Source organism: Mustela nigripes, chromosome 6 (genome assembly GCF_022355385.1).
Source record: "Mustela nigripes isolate SB6536 chromosome 6, MUSNIG.SB6536, whole genome shotgun sequence".
NCBI lineage: Eukaryota > Metazoa > Chordata > Mammalia > Carnivora > Mustelidae > Mustela > Mustela nigripes.
The window spans coordinates 88,245,618-88,258,087 of NC_081562.1; the positions used below are offsets into that span (position 1 = coordinate 88,245,618).

At 44.0% G+C, this 12,470-nt stretch overlaps 1 protein-coding gene across 1 annotated transcript; it reads right to left on the reverse strand.

Moving 5' to 3' along the window:
• Nucleotides 1–4,652: 4,652 nt before the first annotated feature.
• Nucleotides 4,653–11,949, reverse strand: ATP5MC2 (ATP synthase membrane subunit c locus 2). The gene is made up of 5 exons (XM_059403287.1): nt 11,869–11,949; nt 8,465–8,534; nt 7,190–7,279; nt 6,457–6,650; nt 4,653–4,920 (listed from the first exon to the last, which is right to left on the reverse strand). The coding sequence occupies exons 2-5, from the start codon at nt 8,501–8,503 to the stop codon at nt 4,806–4,808; spliced, it is 438 nt and encodes a 145-aa protein (XP_059259270.1). The 5' UTR covers nt 8,504–8,534; nt 11,869–11,949; the 3' UTR covers nt 4,653–4,805.
• Between the last annotated feature and the right edge of the window lie 521 nt (nt 11,950–12,470).

Sequence of the window (12,470 nt, forward strand, 5' to 3'; positions counted from 1 at the left end):
TCAACTTCTGGAGTTCCTTTTCAGCATTAAGAGTCAGATGAAATGTTACTTCTTTTGCAGATTTAAACATTGTATAAACTTTCTACACTACATAATAAATTATTACAAACTTAGTGGTTTAAAACAACACCCATTTATCACCTTACTATTCTGTATCATAAATCCAGGAAACTTGTGTTCTCTGCTTAGGATCTCACAAAGCCAAAGTCAAGGCAGGTGTTGACTGGGCTAGTCTTTTTTTTTTCCCCTTATGTAGGCTCCACATTCAGCACGGAGCCCAATGTAGGGCTTGAACTCATGACCCGGAGATCAAGACCTGAGCTGGTATCAAGGGTTGGATGCTTAACTGACAGAACCATCCAGGCACCCTGCGTGCTAGAATTTTATTTAGAGGTTCTGAGGAAGAATTCACTTCCAAGCTCATTCATACCATTGGGAGAATTCAGTTCCTTGCAGTTGCAGGACATAGGTCCTAATTTCCTTGCTGGTTGCTGTTTTGGGGGGTCAATTCTGGTTCTCAGAGGCCACTTTCCAGTCCTTGTATCTGGTCCCCTACATCTCCAAAGCCAGCAATGGAACACTGAATCCTCCTTTCAAATCTCTCATTTATCTTTCTGCCACCACCCTTAGAAAGCTCTTTGCTTTTAAGGGTTCCTGGGATTAGATCAGGCCCCCACAGATAATCTCCCTATCTTGTCAACTGTGCCATGTAATGTAACAAAATCACACCCATCATATCCCATCAAATCCAAAGGTTCTGGGGATTAGAGTAGGACACATTTAGGGGAGTCATTTAAAAAAATCTGCCTACCACCACACTTATTCAAAAGATCAGAGATCTCTTATGGGGTAAGGGGAGGAAGGAACTGGGAACAAACTATCTCTAAGTAACCATTTACACTTATTACAGTAAGAGAAGCCAAGCATTTGAGATGAGAGGCCTGACCTCATCCTGGTATTCTATCCATCATGTCTTCTGCCATTTCTACGGTAGCTAATTTGATCACAATGTACTTACTAACACTCACACTGCCTTGAGATGAATGTTTCAAAACTAAAAACATTTTAAGGAATGCCTGGGGACTAAAAAATCTTGCGTTTTAAATTTTTCTCATCAGTGAGAACACCAAGCTGTCCAAGAGTGTGTCCTAAGAATACATGTTGGAAAATGCATAATTTTAGATACAACTCAATAAAGACAAAGTTTAATTGCTCACAACTTAGAGGATGAGGACAATATCCTCTACTTACCAGAGTGACGCTATCCTCTTCCCTTTTCTATTTCAGAATTCAGCTTGAATATTCCTTCATCTCATTTCTCTTGAAAGGATGTAAAGACACAGAGCAGCCTCTAAGTGCCCGGACACCAACTTAAGCTAAATTACCAGTGTTGTTCCTAAACATATTTCTCATCTGGATGACCTGAGAAAGCCTCAAACTAATAGATCCATCCTGAAAGGGAGCCTGTAACAGGGTTACTCATTACTGCTGTTTAACATTTAGATTATTTCCAAAGGACATCATTTTCCTCTAATTAGAATGGCACTCCTCCCCTGGTTCTGAAGAAACACAACTGACTTTTGAAAAAACAGGAGTAAGAGGGAAGCAAGCCTCACTGCCTTCAGCATCCTTGGGTTCTCTCTCACATGTTTTATGGCTAGAATTTATAAATTTTGGATGGTCAGTTCCCTTTTCCATGCCAACCATAAAAAAGGGAGAAGCCATCTACAAAATGGCTATAATATGCTGTGAGCTCCATGAATGAGAAAGCAAATTATAATCAATATATTGAATTTTGATGGCACCATCCTTTCCAAACACTCAAAGGGCCTCTGTGTGTATGCACATTAATTCCTGTGATGAAGATTATTATTCCTATTTAGTAGATGGGGACAAACAGAGGGCCTAGAAAGTTACTGGTCAGTGATCTGCCCAGTATCACAGTGGCCAGTGGTGGAAGAGCGATTAGAACATCTCCTGATATACCTGAAACTAATGTAACACTGTGGTCTACTCAACTTAAAAAAAAAAAAATAAAATAAATCTGACTTCAAACATGGTCTCTTTCTAAAACTACAAGGACAGTAGAAAGCTTTCATTACATATTATTAAAGTTGGAAAGCGCTTCAGAAAATTTGCTCTTGGACCCTCTACTAAAACATAGCACTTCTCTTCCTAAGTTGTTAGCAACCTGGGTTGCCAATAACTATCTCCTGGGGCTTGAAACGAAGAGGTTGCCTGGACTCCTCCTGAAGTTGCTTCCAAGCTCCTTGCAGCACCATCTCATCATTTACCTCAGAGAGAACAAAAACACGTGGGCCACTAAGCTGTGCTCTCCCCAAGCACCTAAGTTGATAAGGGGCTAGCTAGAATCTATCCCAAAGAAAGGGCCAAGAGAAAAAAACAGATACCTGATGACTCGGAAAGGAGATGGGCAGCAGAGGCCCTACCAGAGATACAAATCTAAGAGACCATAGTCGAGGAATAGAGTCTGTTCCCTCTCTCAAAATATGTACATACCTTCCACCCACTCTGAGCTGGAGGAGCTATTCTAGTGAAAGCTCCACTTGGAGCCCTATGGCCCAGAATACACTTAGTTGGGCGTAGTAGAGCAATCTGGAAGCAAGCTGTGGATAGGATCCCTCTCAACCCTTGATCTAGCAAAAGGACAGGGATGAACGATTTTGGGTGACCTGCTTCCTGAGGATTAGTTTACTCTGGAGTTAAGTCTGCACTGGGCTTTAATTTTATAGTCATTCACATTATCAGGTAAGGACTTTAACCCAGTTTACTTCAAGCATGTGTAGGATAAGGCTTATTTTAAGTGTATCTAGCCATTAGAAAATATAATTCTTCACTTTTATATTAACCCCACTGTCCAAAGTCCCTCTTCAGAAATTTTTTTTTTTTAAAGATTTTTTTTTAATTTATCTGACAGAGATCACAAGTAGGCAGAGAGGCAAGCAGAGAGAGAGGAGGAAGCAGGCTCCCTGCAGAGCAGAGAGCCCGATGTGGGGCTCGATCCCAGGACCCTGGGATCATGACCTGAGCCGAAGGCAGAGGCTCAACCCACTGAGCCACCCAGGTGCCCCCCTCTTCAGAAATTTTTAAGGGAAAAGGTTTATCTTTGCTTATTCTGCCCTTTCCTCTTGCTTGGGATAAGTAACTGGCAACATGGCTTGGGGAGAATCCCACAAGACCAGCAGTATGGTATTTTTTTTTTTAAAGATTTTATTTTTTTATCGGACAGACAGCACAAGTAGGCAGAGAGGCAGGCAGAGAGAGAGAGGAGGAAGCAGGCTCCCTGCCAAGCAGAGAGTCCGATTCGGGGCTCGATCCCAGGGACCTGGGATCATGACCTGAGCCGAAGGCAGAGGCCCCAACCCACTGAGCCAACCAAGTGCACCAGCAGTATGGTATTCTTACACCCTGGCTACAAGATATGATCCTTACTCTAGCTCCAGCTTAGCTAGTCAGTGTTTCTGAGGAAATCCTTTGACATTTCAAACTCTTGGTTTCCTCACTTGTGAAGGTGGGTGGTTTAGATAATTAAATATAAAGAGTGACAAAGATATTGCTGAGATGCATCATTTAGATACTTCTAGGGATACAAAAATGAACATGACATAGTCGCTTCAAGGAACTGAGTCTAACTTGGAAGATAAAAAACATATACATGCATACAAATCCACAATTTATCGTAGACCATAAGCATTATAAAGGATACAACATACTCTATAGTCCTTTATTTTGGTTAGTGCTCATTTGGCTGATGGTAGATGGAAAACAGATGAAAGTTTCGTAATGAAGAGTTAGCATTTAAACTTTTTTTAAGAAAATACTTATTTGAGAGAGAGAGCAAGACAGTGAGAGCATGAGCAGGGGTAAGGGCAGAGGGAGAAGCAGACTCCCTGTTGGGCAAGGAGCCTGACGTGGGGTTCAATCCCAGGACCCTGAGATCATGACCTGAGCCGAAGGCAGCTGTTTAACTGACTCAGCCACCCAGGCACCCCTAAACTCAGTCTTTAAAGATAAGAGGGAGTTTGCAAAAGAGGAAAGTGTGCAAAGATTCAGAAAAAGAAAGCAGAGATGGCCAAAGGGCAAGGCCTGAAGATAAGGACAGGAAAGAGGGAAAATATTTGAAAAATGACAATACCACTTTGGGTAGAGTGTATGGTGTATGGGAACAATAAAAGATAAAATCTGAGAAAGCTGAGGTCAGACTGTGTTTGAATTGGTAAATGACAAAACTTGTCTCATACTTAAGGATTAATCTGGCAGTGGTAGATAGAAGTAAATGCTAGAAGGAGGAGACTGGAGGCGAGGCCTGTTAAAAGTTTATTGCAGTAGGCCAAGTGGATGGCAATGAAGGCCTGAGCCAGGAGAGTAGCAGGGAAAATAGCCATTCATCAAAATTTTAAGCCAGTCCTGTTTGTTTCTATGGACTCAATTCTCCAAGGTAACAGGCCATCCCAGGTGAAAATTATTAAAAATGATTGCTAATTTGAATAAAGCTTTCCTGACACAGAGCATGAAGAACAAGTGACCCCACACTCATGCTGAGTTTAGAACTGTCACCACCCACCAGGCCTTATACTTTCACCAAGGCACTCAGCCAACCGTGGAGAACAAATATACACAGGAGACACAAGAAAGCTCTTATTAATACAGTATTTATTTGTCTTCCCTCTGTCAAACCCTGAGCCAACCACTTTCCCCAGGCTGCCTGGGGAGGTATAGGAAAAGGATTATACAGGGCAGACGAGACACGGGAGAAAGACCTATGGGAGGTGGAGACGGCTCCTTCACATGGCGAAGAGGATGAGAAAGGCCACCATCAGGCAAAAGAGCCCCATGGCCTCCGAGAGGGCAAAGCCCAGAATGGCGTAGGAGAAGAGCTGTTGCTTCAGAGAGGGATTCCTGGGAGAAGGGGAGGAGAAAAGACTGAATTTCTAGTCCACACAAAGAAAAAGACAAACACCAAAGGTGGGCTCAGGGAAAACTCATCTCCTCAAGCTCATCTTAGGCAATGCGTCTCTCGGGGCGACGTCACCATGCCCCAATTCTTGCCTGATATATCAAGGGCTCTACAGAGACTGAATGACAGCAGCGGACAATCCAAAATTCTGTAACAAGACCCATTACCTCCTCCTCCAGTGGATCACCCATAGCATAACTTAAGACCTCCGGGCCTGGACATTTAACTACCTAGGCTCCAACCAGAATGGAAGAGGTATCCACAGTGACAGAGTCTGTGTTTTGAAACTGGAAGCAGCAGAACCCCAAAATACAAAATGTGTAAAAACCAAATCACAATGGTAAAAAAGTTGGGGATTTTAAAGGCTTGACTGGTCTCCCTTCATTCTTTAAGATGGTCTCTGGGCATACTTCAAAACCCTAGGACTTTATGGACCCCAACTAGAAAAACCCCATTCCAGAGGACAAGGGAGCCAGGGGGACAAACTACTTTCTTTCATTTCAAGTCAAAGATCTGGGGCTTTAAGAAGCTACAAATGGTCTGTGGGGTTTAGAAACAAAATGGGATTAAAAACTCCCAATTTTGGAAGTCAATATATAATTTCTATTTCCCTTATTCGGTCCCCTCTGGAAGCCTTGATCAACTAGGTAAAGTAACACCAACTTCCAAAAGAATTGTGAACACAGGCTTATTTCATATAAATCCTAAAAAACAAACCTATTTCCTCAAAGGCATTAAGAGAACTTGCAGGTCTCTAGAGGATTAATTTAGTTTTAACGTGAGTTGCCCAGAGTTGGTGGAGACCAAATAGTCCCCAGTGTCAGAAAGCTGTGGGGCTGACTGCAAAGGCAGTTTTCCCAGGAGTGATGGGGTGGGGGTAGGGGGGAATTCCCAGGGATAGGGGAAAAGCAGCAACCAAGCCACGATGCTGACTTGAGGCGCTAGACCAGTGGTAGCCAACTTTCTCTGTAAAGAGCCAGACAGTAAATATTGTAGCTGTTATGGGTCACATATGGTGTCTGTGGCCCGCTTTTTTTCATGACACTTTAAGGATTAAGATCCATTGTTAGCTCAGTTATACAAAGACCAAGGGGTAGCCCAGGTATGGCCCGCCTGCTTTGGTTTGCTGACTTCGGCTCTAAACCAAAGCTTTTGAATGGAATTTTCCAATATGGTAGCCACTGGACACATGTGGCTATCTAGCCACATTATAAATACACAAAATTTAAACTTTATGTACTGTTAGTTACTTAAATATTTATTTTAAATAATCTCTAAATCCAACATGGGGCTCAAACTCATGACACCAAGAGCCACAAGCCCTATCAACTAAGCCAACCAGGAATCCCTAGTTAATAAAAATTTAAATTCAAATAACCACAGGTGGCTACTGTATAGGACGGTATGCCTCAACATCCCCAGGTATTTCTGCCCATACCTCTGGAAACATATGAGAGCCAATGGAGGGCCCATCTTACCTGGCATAACCAATGATGAGGCTCCCAAACACAGTCCCAATTCCAGCCCCAGAACCAGCCACCCCTACCGTGGCAGCCCCAGCCCCAATGAACTTGGCTGCTGTATCGATGTCCCTTGAAATGGCGCTGGTTTGGAAGCTTCGGCTGGGAATAAGTGAGGTCAGGGGACGTGGGGCTGCCAAGATGCTGAGGCCCTGTGAAGAAGATGCCAGTAAAAGATAAAGATTTTAAGAAATCCCCTTTTTTGCTTTGGTAACTTTGTGCCATGCAAGCCCTTTATGCTATGACATTCTATGGCTTCTCCTCCAAACAAAAACTTTTTATTCCCTGGAAAATACCCTAAAATGTTGCCAAGCAGAACTTTTTGATGCAAGAGGTGAACATCAAATACCTTCAAGATTCAGGTATGGTCTAAAAGGGTAAGACTTAAACTTAAACCGCAGCCTGTTCTTGGTGCCCTGAAATCATCGGGATCAAATGCCACCAGCTGAAGTCAGTAAATTAGGTCAGGTAATGGTAGTCAGCAGCAACACACATGAGCATGTGCTGCCAGCAGCAAAAGCTGGAACACTAATCATATGTGGTATCAACTGTCTTCCACCTTCACCTAAAGCCAGTGGCCTCATTCCTTCATTAACTTCGTCTGTGATGATTGTCCTCAGCACTCCCCCTACTGGCGCTGCCAGGTAGCCCTTTTCACCCTTCACCCCGAAAACCACAGGCCCAATCTGACCTTATAAGGTGCCTCATCTGTCAGTGTCTCGGGTGGTTTTAGCACCACTGCAGACAGAGATCGGCTCAACAGCTGAGAGGTGCTCCTGACCTAGAGGGAACAACACATAGGCAAGAGAGTCAAGGAAGTTGTGGAGAAGTTTCGGAACCATCCCAAGTTGTCACATGGATGCCCCATTCATTCACTTGAGGGTAAATCAGAATCTTGGATCATTCTTTTACATTCAGCAAACAAAGAACCATTCGAGTTCTCTTGCTTCTCAGGCTTCTCCTCTATTTTAAGGGAAGAAACCTACTTCCTTTCAGACCACAAGGTATTGCCATTGTGTTCAAAATTTACCCCGTTTTATAGCCCTTTCTGACTAACTCCAAGCAAAAGCAGACAACCTGGTGGTTACCAGCCAGTTTTAGTCAGAGAGATCCAGATTCTAATCTAAGCTCTATTTCAGCCTTGTGATCTTAGGACAAGTAACTTAAATCTTTCTAAACCTGCCTTCTCATCTATCAAACTGGAAGGCGGTAACTCAGGATTGATGTGAGAAGTAAAAGAGATTATGCACACAATTAGTATACCCAGTGTTCCATCCATCAATGGTACCCATGAATAGTGCCACCCCTTTTCACTTATGGATGTATGAACCGGTTGCCTCCACCATCTAATAATCTGTAATGTCTGGGATGCCTGGGTGGTACAGCCAGTTAAGCATCCAACTTTTGTTTTCAGCTCAAGTCATGATCCCTGCATTAGGCTCCGCACTTGTGGAAAGTTGAGATTCTCTCTCCCTCTTCCTCTGTCCCTCCCACTTGTTTTCTCTCTCTTTCCCTCTAAAATAAATAGTAAATCTTTTTTAAAAAAATAATCCACAATTTCTTCCACTCTGTTGCTTTTGAATCATATGTTTTTTCCAATGTGTATTTACATGTGATTTAACTTGCCATTCAAATTTCAGCTCCGGAGGGAACTCAGGACTATGGCTCTCTAACACTCAGGGAAAGATCCTATACAGTTGGGTTCCAGTTTACAGGAACAGTTTTAGGATAGAAATAACCCGATCTTAGCCTAGATTCTCATTTTCACTCTTCTAATATGGTTGGATGAAGAGATTTAACTGGCTTCCAAGGGATCTGAGACGGGAGGTGTCTAGTAAGCATTCACTCTCTGTTGTCAGGCTAACATCGCAAAGGACCTTCCCCCAGCCCAACTGTGAAGACCAAGGTGTGGCAAGGAAGAAACAAGATCCCCCTACTTAACTGTTCCAGAAAGGCAGGCACTCACCAAGAACGGGGTGGAGACGAACTTTGCACAGGCGTACATTTTCAGGGAATGAGGGGCTGTGGCAGGAGAGCTGAAAATTACAGAAGTAGAATTGTAAACGTTGTCCTTATTCATCAAAGGAGATCTTAATTAGCAGAAAAGGTGCTCTGGAAAATTTAAATGGCCCAGAGAGCAGAGTGAATGACCTCAAGTCATCAGCAGAGATGCAATCAAAACCTTAAAGTCAAGATTTCCTCCACACAGTTTCTAAGATTTCCTTATAATCAAGTGACTCCCACTAGTCTGTACAAGTAGCCACTTGGTCTCAACTTTAAGACCTGTATTCATTTCCACAGCTTGTAAGTTGGTGTCTCCAGAGAAGTTCCTGTGTCCTCAGCCTAAGTCTTCCTCAGTTTCTATTCAAAAGGAACTCTTCTAGGGGCGCTTGGGTGGCCCAGTGGGTTAAAGCCTCTCTCTTCTGCTCGGGTCATGATCCCAGGGTCCTGGGATCAAGATCCGCATCGGGCTCTCTGCTCAGCAGGGAGCCTGCTTTCTCCTCTCTGCCTGCCTGTCTGCCTACTTGTGATCTGTCAAATAAATTAAAAAAAAAAAAAAAAAAGAAAGAAAGAAAAACCAAAAAAAAACAAACACAAAACAAAAGGAACTCTTCTAAGATTTCATTGTCCAAGATCGAAACAGTTGCCCTTTAAAGACTCTTAAGAGTTGTTTGTTGAAGGATCTCCAATCTCTTTTTACTGAACCTAGTTACCTGGAAGTTATTGGGTTCCTCAAAACACTTCAATTTCCTACATTAATTAACAGAGTGAGGCAGATCAGTGAGGAATCCTCCCATTATCCTAGTTAGCCATGATTGTTAAAGTATTCATTTTCACCACCACCCAAGTGGCATTCAATTTTGTATGCTTGAGATCTAAAACAATGCTGACACCCTACAGATTCCTTAAGTTTGCAGAAATGAAGTTATTTAAGAGAAGAGTGGTTGAGTTAAAGACCTACAGAAAGATTTCCCTGAGAGGCCCAAAGAATTAGTTACTTGAGGATAGGGATGATCTATATATTAAAAATGCATATTCAAAAAAACCAAATAAAATAAATGCATATTCGAAAAATTTTGCATACTCGGGTCACTAGGTACACTGAGAGCAAGGTCTTAAAACCACTAACGATGGTAGTGGTAGAGTCAGGACTTGACATTTTCTCACACTTAAGTTAATGCTTCCTAATATGCTACAGGTTGAAATACTCAGGGGTTACTTAAAACCTGTTAAATAACACTTCCTTAAATGAGTTGTACTCAAAATTTTTCCACATACCCTTCTGAATCCAGAATCAGTCACTTTTAGATTAATCGGTGGCTTCAACTCTTGTCCTGTCTCCAACTGCCCATACATAACTCTAACCCAATTTTGCGGCAGACTATAAAGGTTTTCTTTGGTCAAAATCCAAAATTTCTCTAAAGCTTAAAAAAAAGGAGGACTGGGGGTGGGGTGCTGGGTGAATCAGTCAGTTGAGTGCTCCACTCTTGGTCTGGGTTCAAGTCAGTATCTCAGGGTCATGGGACTGAGCCCCACAAGGGGCTCTGAGCTCAGGGATGAGTCTGCTTGAGATTCTTTTCCTCTTCCTCTCACTCCCCACCCACGCTCTAATAAATAAAATCTTTAAAAGAAAAAAATAAAAAGAGAGAGAGAGCCAAACTCTGTAGAGAATCTAAATGTCCATCAACAGATGAATGGATAAAGGAAATGTGTATATATATACAATGGAATACTATGCAGCCATCAAAAGAAATGAAATCTTGCCTTTTACAACCACGTGAATGGAATTATAGGGTATTATGCTGAGCGAAGTAAGTCAATCAGAGAAAGACAATTATATGATCTTCCTGATATGAAGAATTTGAGAGGTTGACGTGGGGGGGTTGGGGAATAGGGAAGGAAAAAATGAAACAAGATGGGATCAGGAGGGAGACAAACCATAGGAGACTCTTAATCTCACAAAACAAACAGGGTTGCTGGGGGAAGGGGGACAGGGAGAGGGTGGGTGGGTTATGGACACTGGGGAGGGTTATGGACACTGGGGAGGGTATGTGCTATGGTGAGGTCTGTGGCGATTCACAGACCTGTACCCCTGGGACTAATAATACATTATATGTTAATCAAAAATAAAAAATTAAAAAAAAAAAAGAGCACTAGGCACCTGGCTGACTATCTGTATGGCATACAACTCCTGGATTTTGAGTTCGATCCCCACCTTGGGTGTAGAGTTTGCTTAAAATGTAATAAATAAATAAGTAAATAAATACTATCTGTTTTCCCCCTAAGGCAATTACACTTCAACATCATCATACAGAACATAGTTGTGGGGCGTAAATTAAGTAACATGTAGAGTTTAATGTGGTGCTGACATGTAACAAACCCACAACAAAGGGTGGCAATTACGGGAGACTGCATTAAGTGCTGATGTCTCCACTGGTCACCTAACCGCGGCAAGTCTGCAGTTGTTAGCCTACAACACTCCAGACAACAGCATCATCCAGAATCAGTGGGCCTAAATCATCACAGTTTTATTCTTCCGTGATCAGTCAGAGTTAGAGAGGGCTGTTGACTTAACTACACCTTTCCTTAAACCTTCTTTTCCCTCACAAGAGGAGAGTCTGGGGACTCAGTATACCCTTGACAGAAAAGCTGGCAGGAGAAGACCACCGATGGGCCCCCCACGACTCTTTCAGGCCTGCTGCCTTTAATAGAAAACCTTGCTATTAGCCCACCACTTCCGTTTTTTCCAACTTCTCTTGGATGGAGGAAGAGAACGGTATTGCAAGACAACCAATGGTTCCAAAGAAACTGGTTTCTCTTCTCTGCCACAGCTCTCCTAGGCCACGGTTTGAATGGAGAGGGTGTTTTGGCTTTGTTCTATCATGTCCACGATTACTTTTAAAAGACTATCAGCGATCTCCACTGCTTGAGGCAGCTGAGGTCCTGAGGCCAAGTCTGGAGGTTGCCCGATTAGGAGACAACGAGTCAGGATAAGAAGAAAAAACTGAAACAGGAAGGGAGAGTACGGGGTTTGTAACAACTCTGAATAGACAAGAGGGAGAAAAGAACCTCTGCAGGAACCGCGTGGAACAGGTGAAAAGAGCGTTCTGGGATTTGACTTTCGCCAGCTCCAGAGCGCTCTTCCCTCCCTCCTCCCACGAGACATCCAAGATGGCGCCAGGCCCGCGCGGTTGGAGGTCACAGGCACGCGGAAGGGGCAGCCCTAAGGCGCGGGAATACCAGGAACATGGGAGGGCGTGAGGACCAGGGTGGGCGCAGGCAAGGTAAGGGCCTCAAAGGACTCGTGCGAGGTAGGGTGTTCCGCGCGCGTGCGCGGCGCATCGCGGGCGCGAGGGCCCAAAGCCTTACCTGCTCCCAGGGCCGAGGAGACAGAGAGGGCGGGGGGAGGGTCGAGGGGGGCGGGAAGAGCAAAAGGGAGGCTCAGCGCATGCGCGGCCCGGACCAACGAGACGCTCTGCCAAGGATAGAGTGATTGCAACGTTGAGGGTCGGCCCAGGCGCAATAGCGCCGCCTGCCAGCTTTGTGGCGGCATTCGGCCAGTTGCTCCACCTGGTGTTTGAGAGGAGAAACTTCAGGCAAAGCCGACCCTGTGCAGAAATGAGGACGACCTTCCAGTGTAAACCGATCCGTAACGTGGCCTGCGGTTTGGTCGGCTCAGCGTTTGGGATCGTGTACCCTTTCCCAGCATGTGCAGTCACATTGCCAACCCCAACCTCCCAACCCCTCCCACACCAGAAATTCAGTGTTAAATAACATACATCGAGATGGGGGGGGGGGTCCTGTGCCCAAAATGTAGCAGAAGGAAAATTAAAAGTCATGGCACTCCTGCCTTCTGTCGCCCAGGGACCCTGACCTTATGGACTGGAAACCCGTTCAGTGGGCGAATAGTGAGCAAAATGCCCCAGCTGCCTGTGGTGGCCTCACCTTTATTTCCCTTTCTCTCTTTCTTA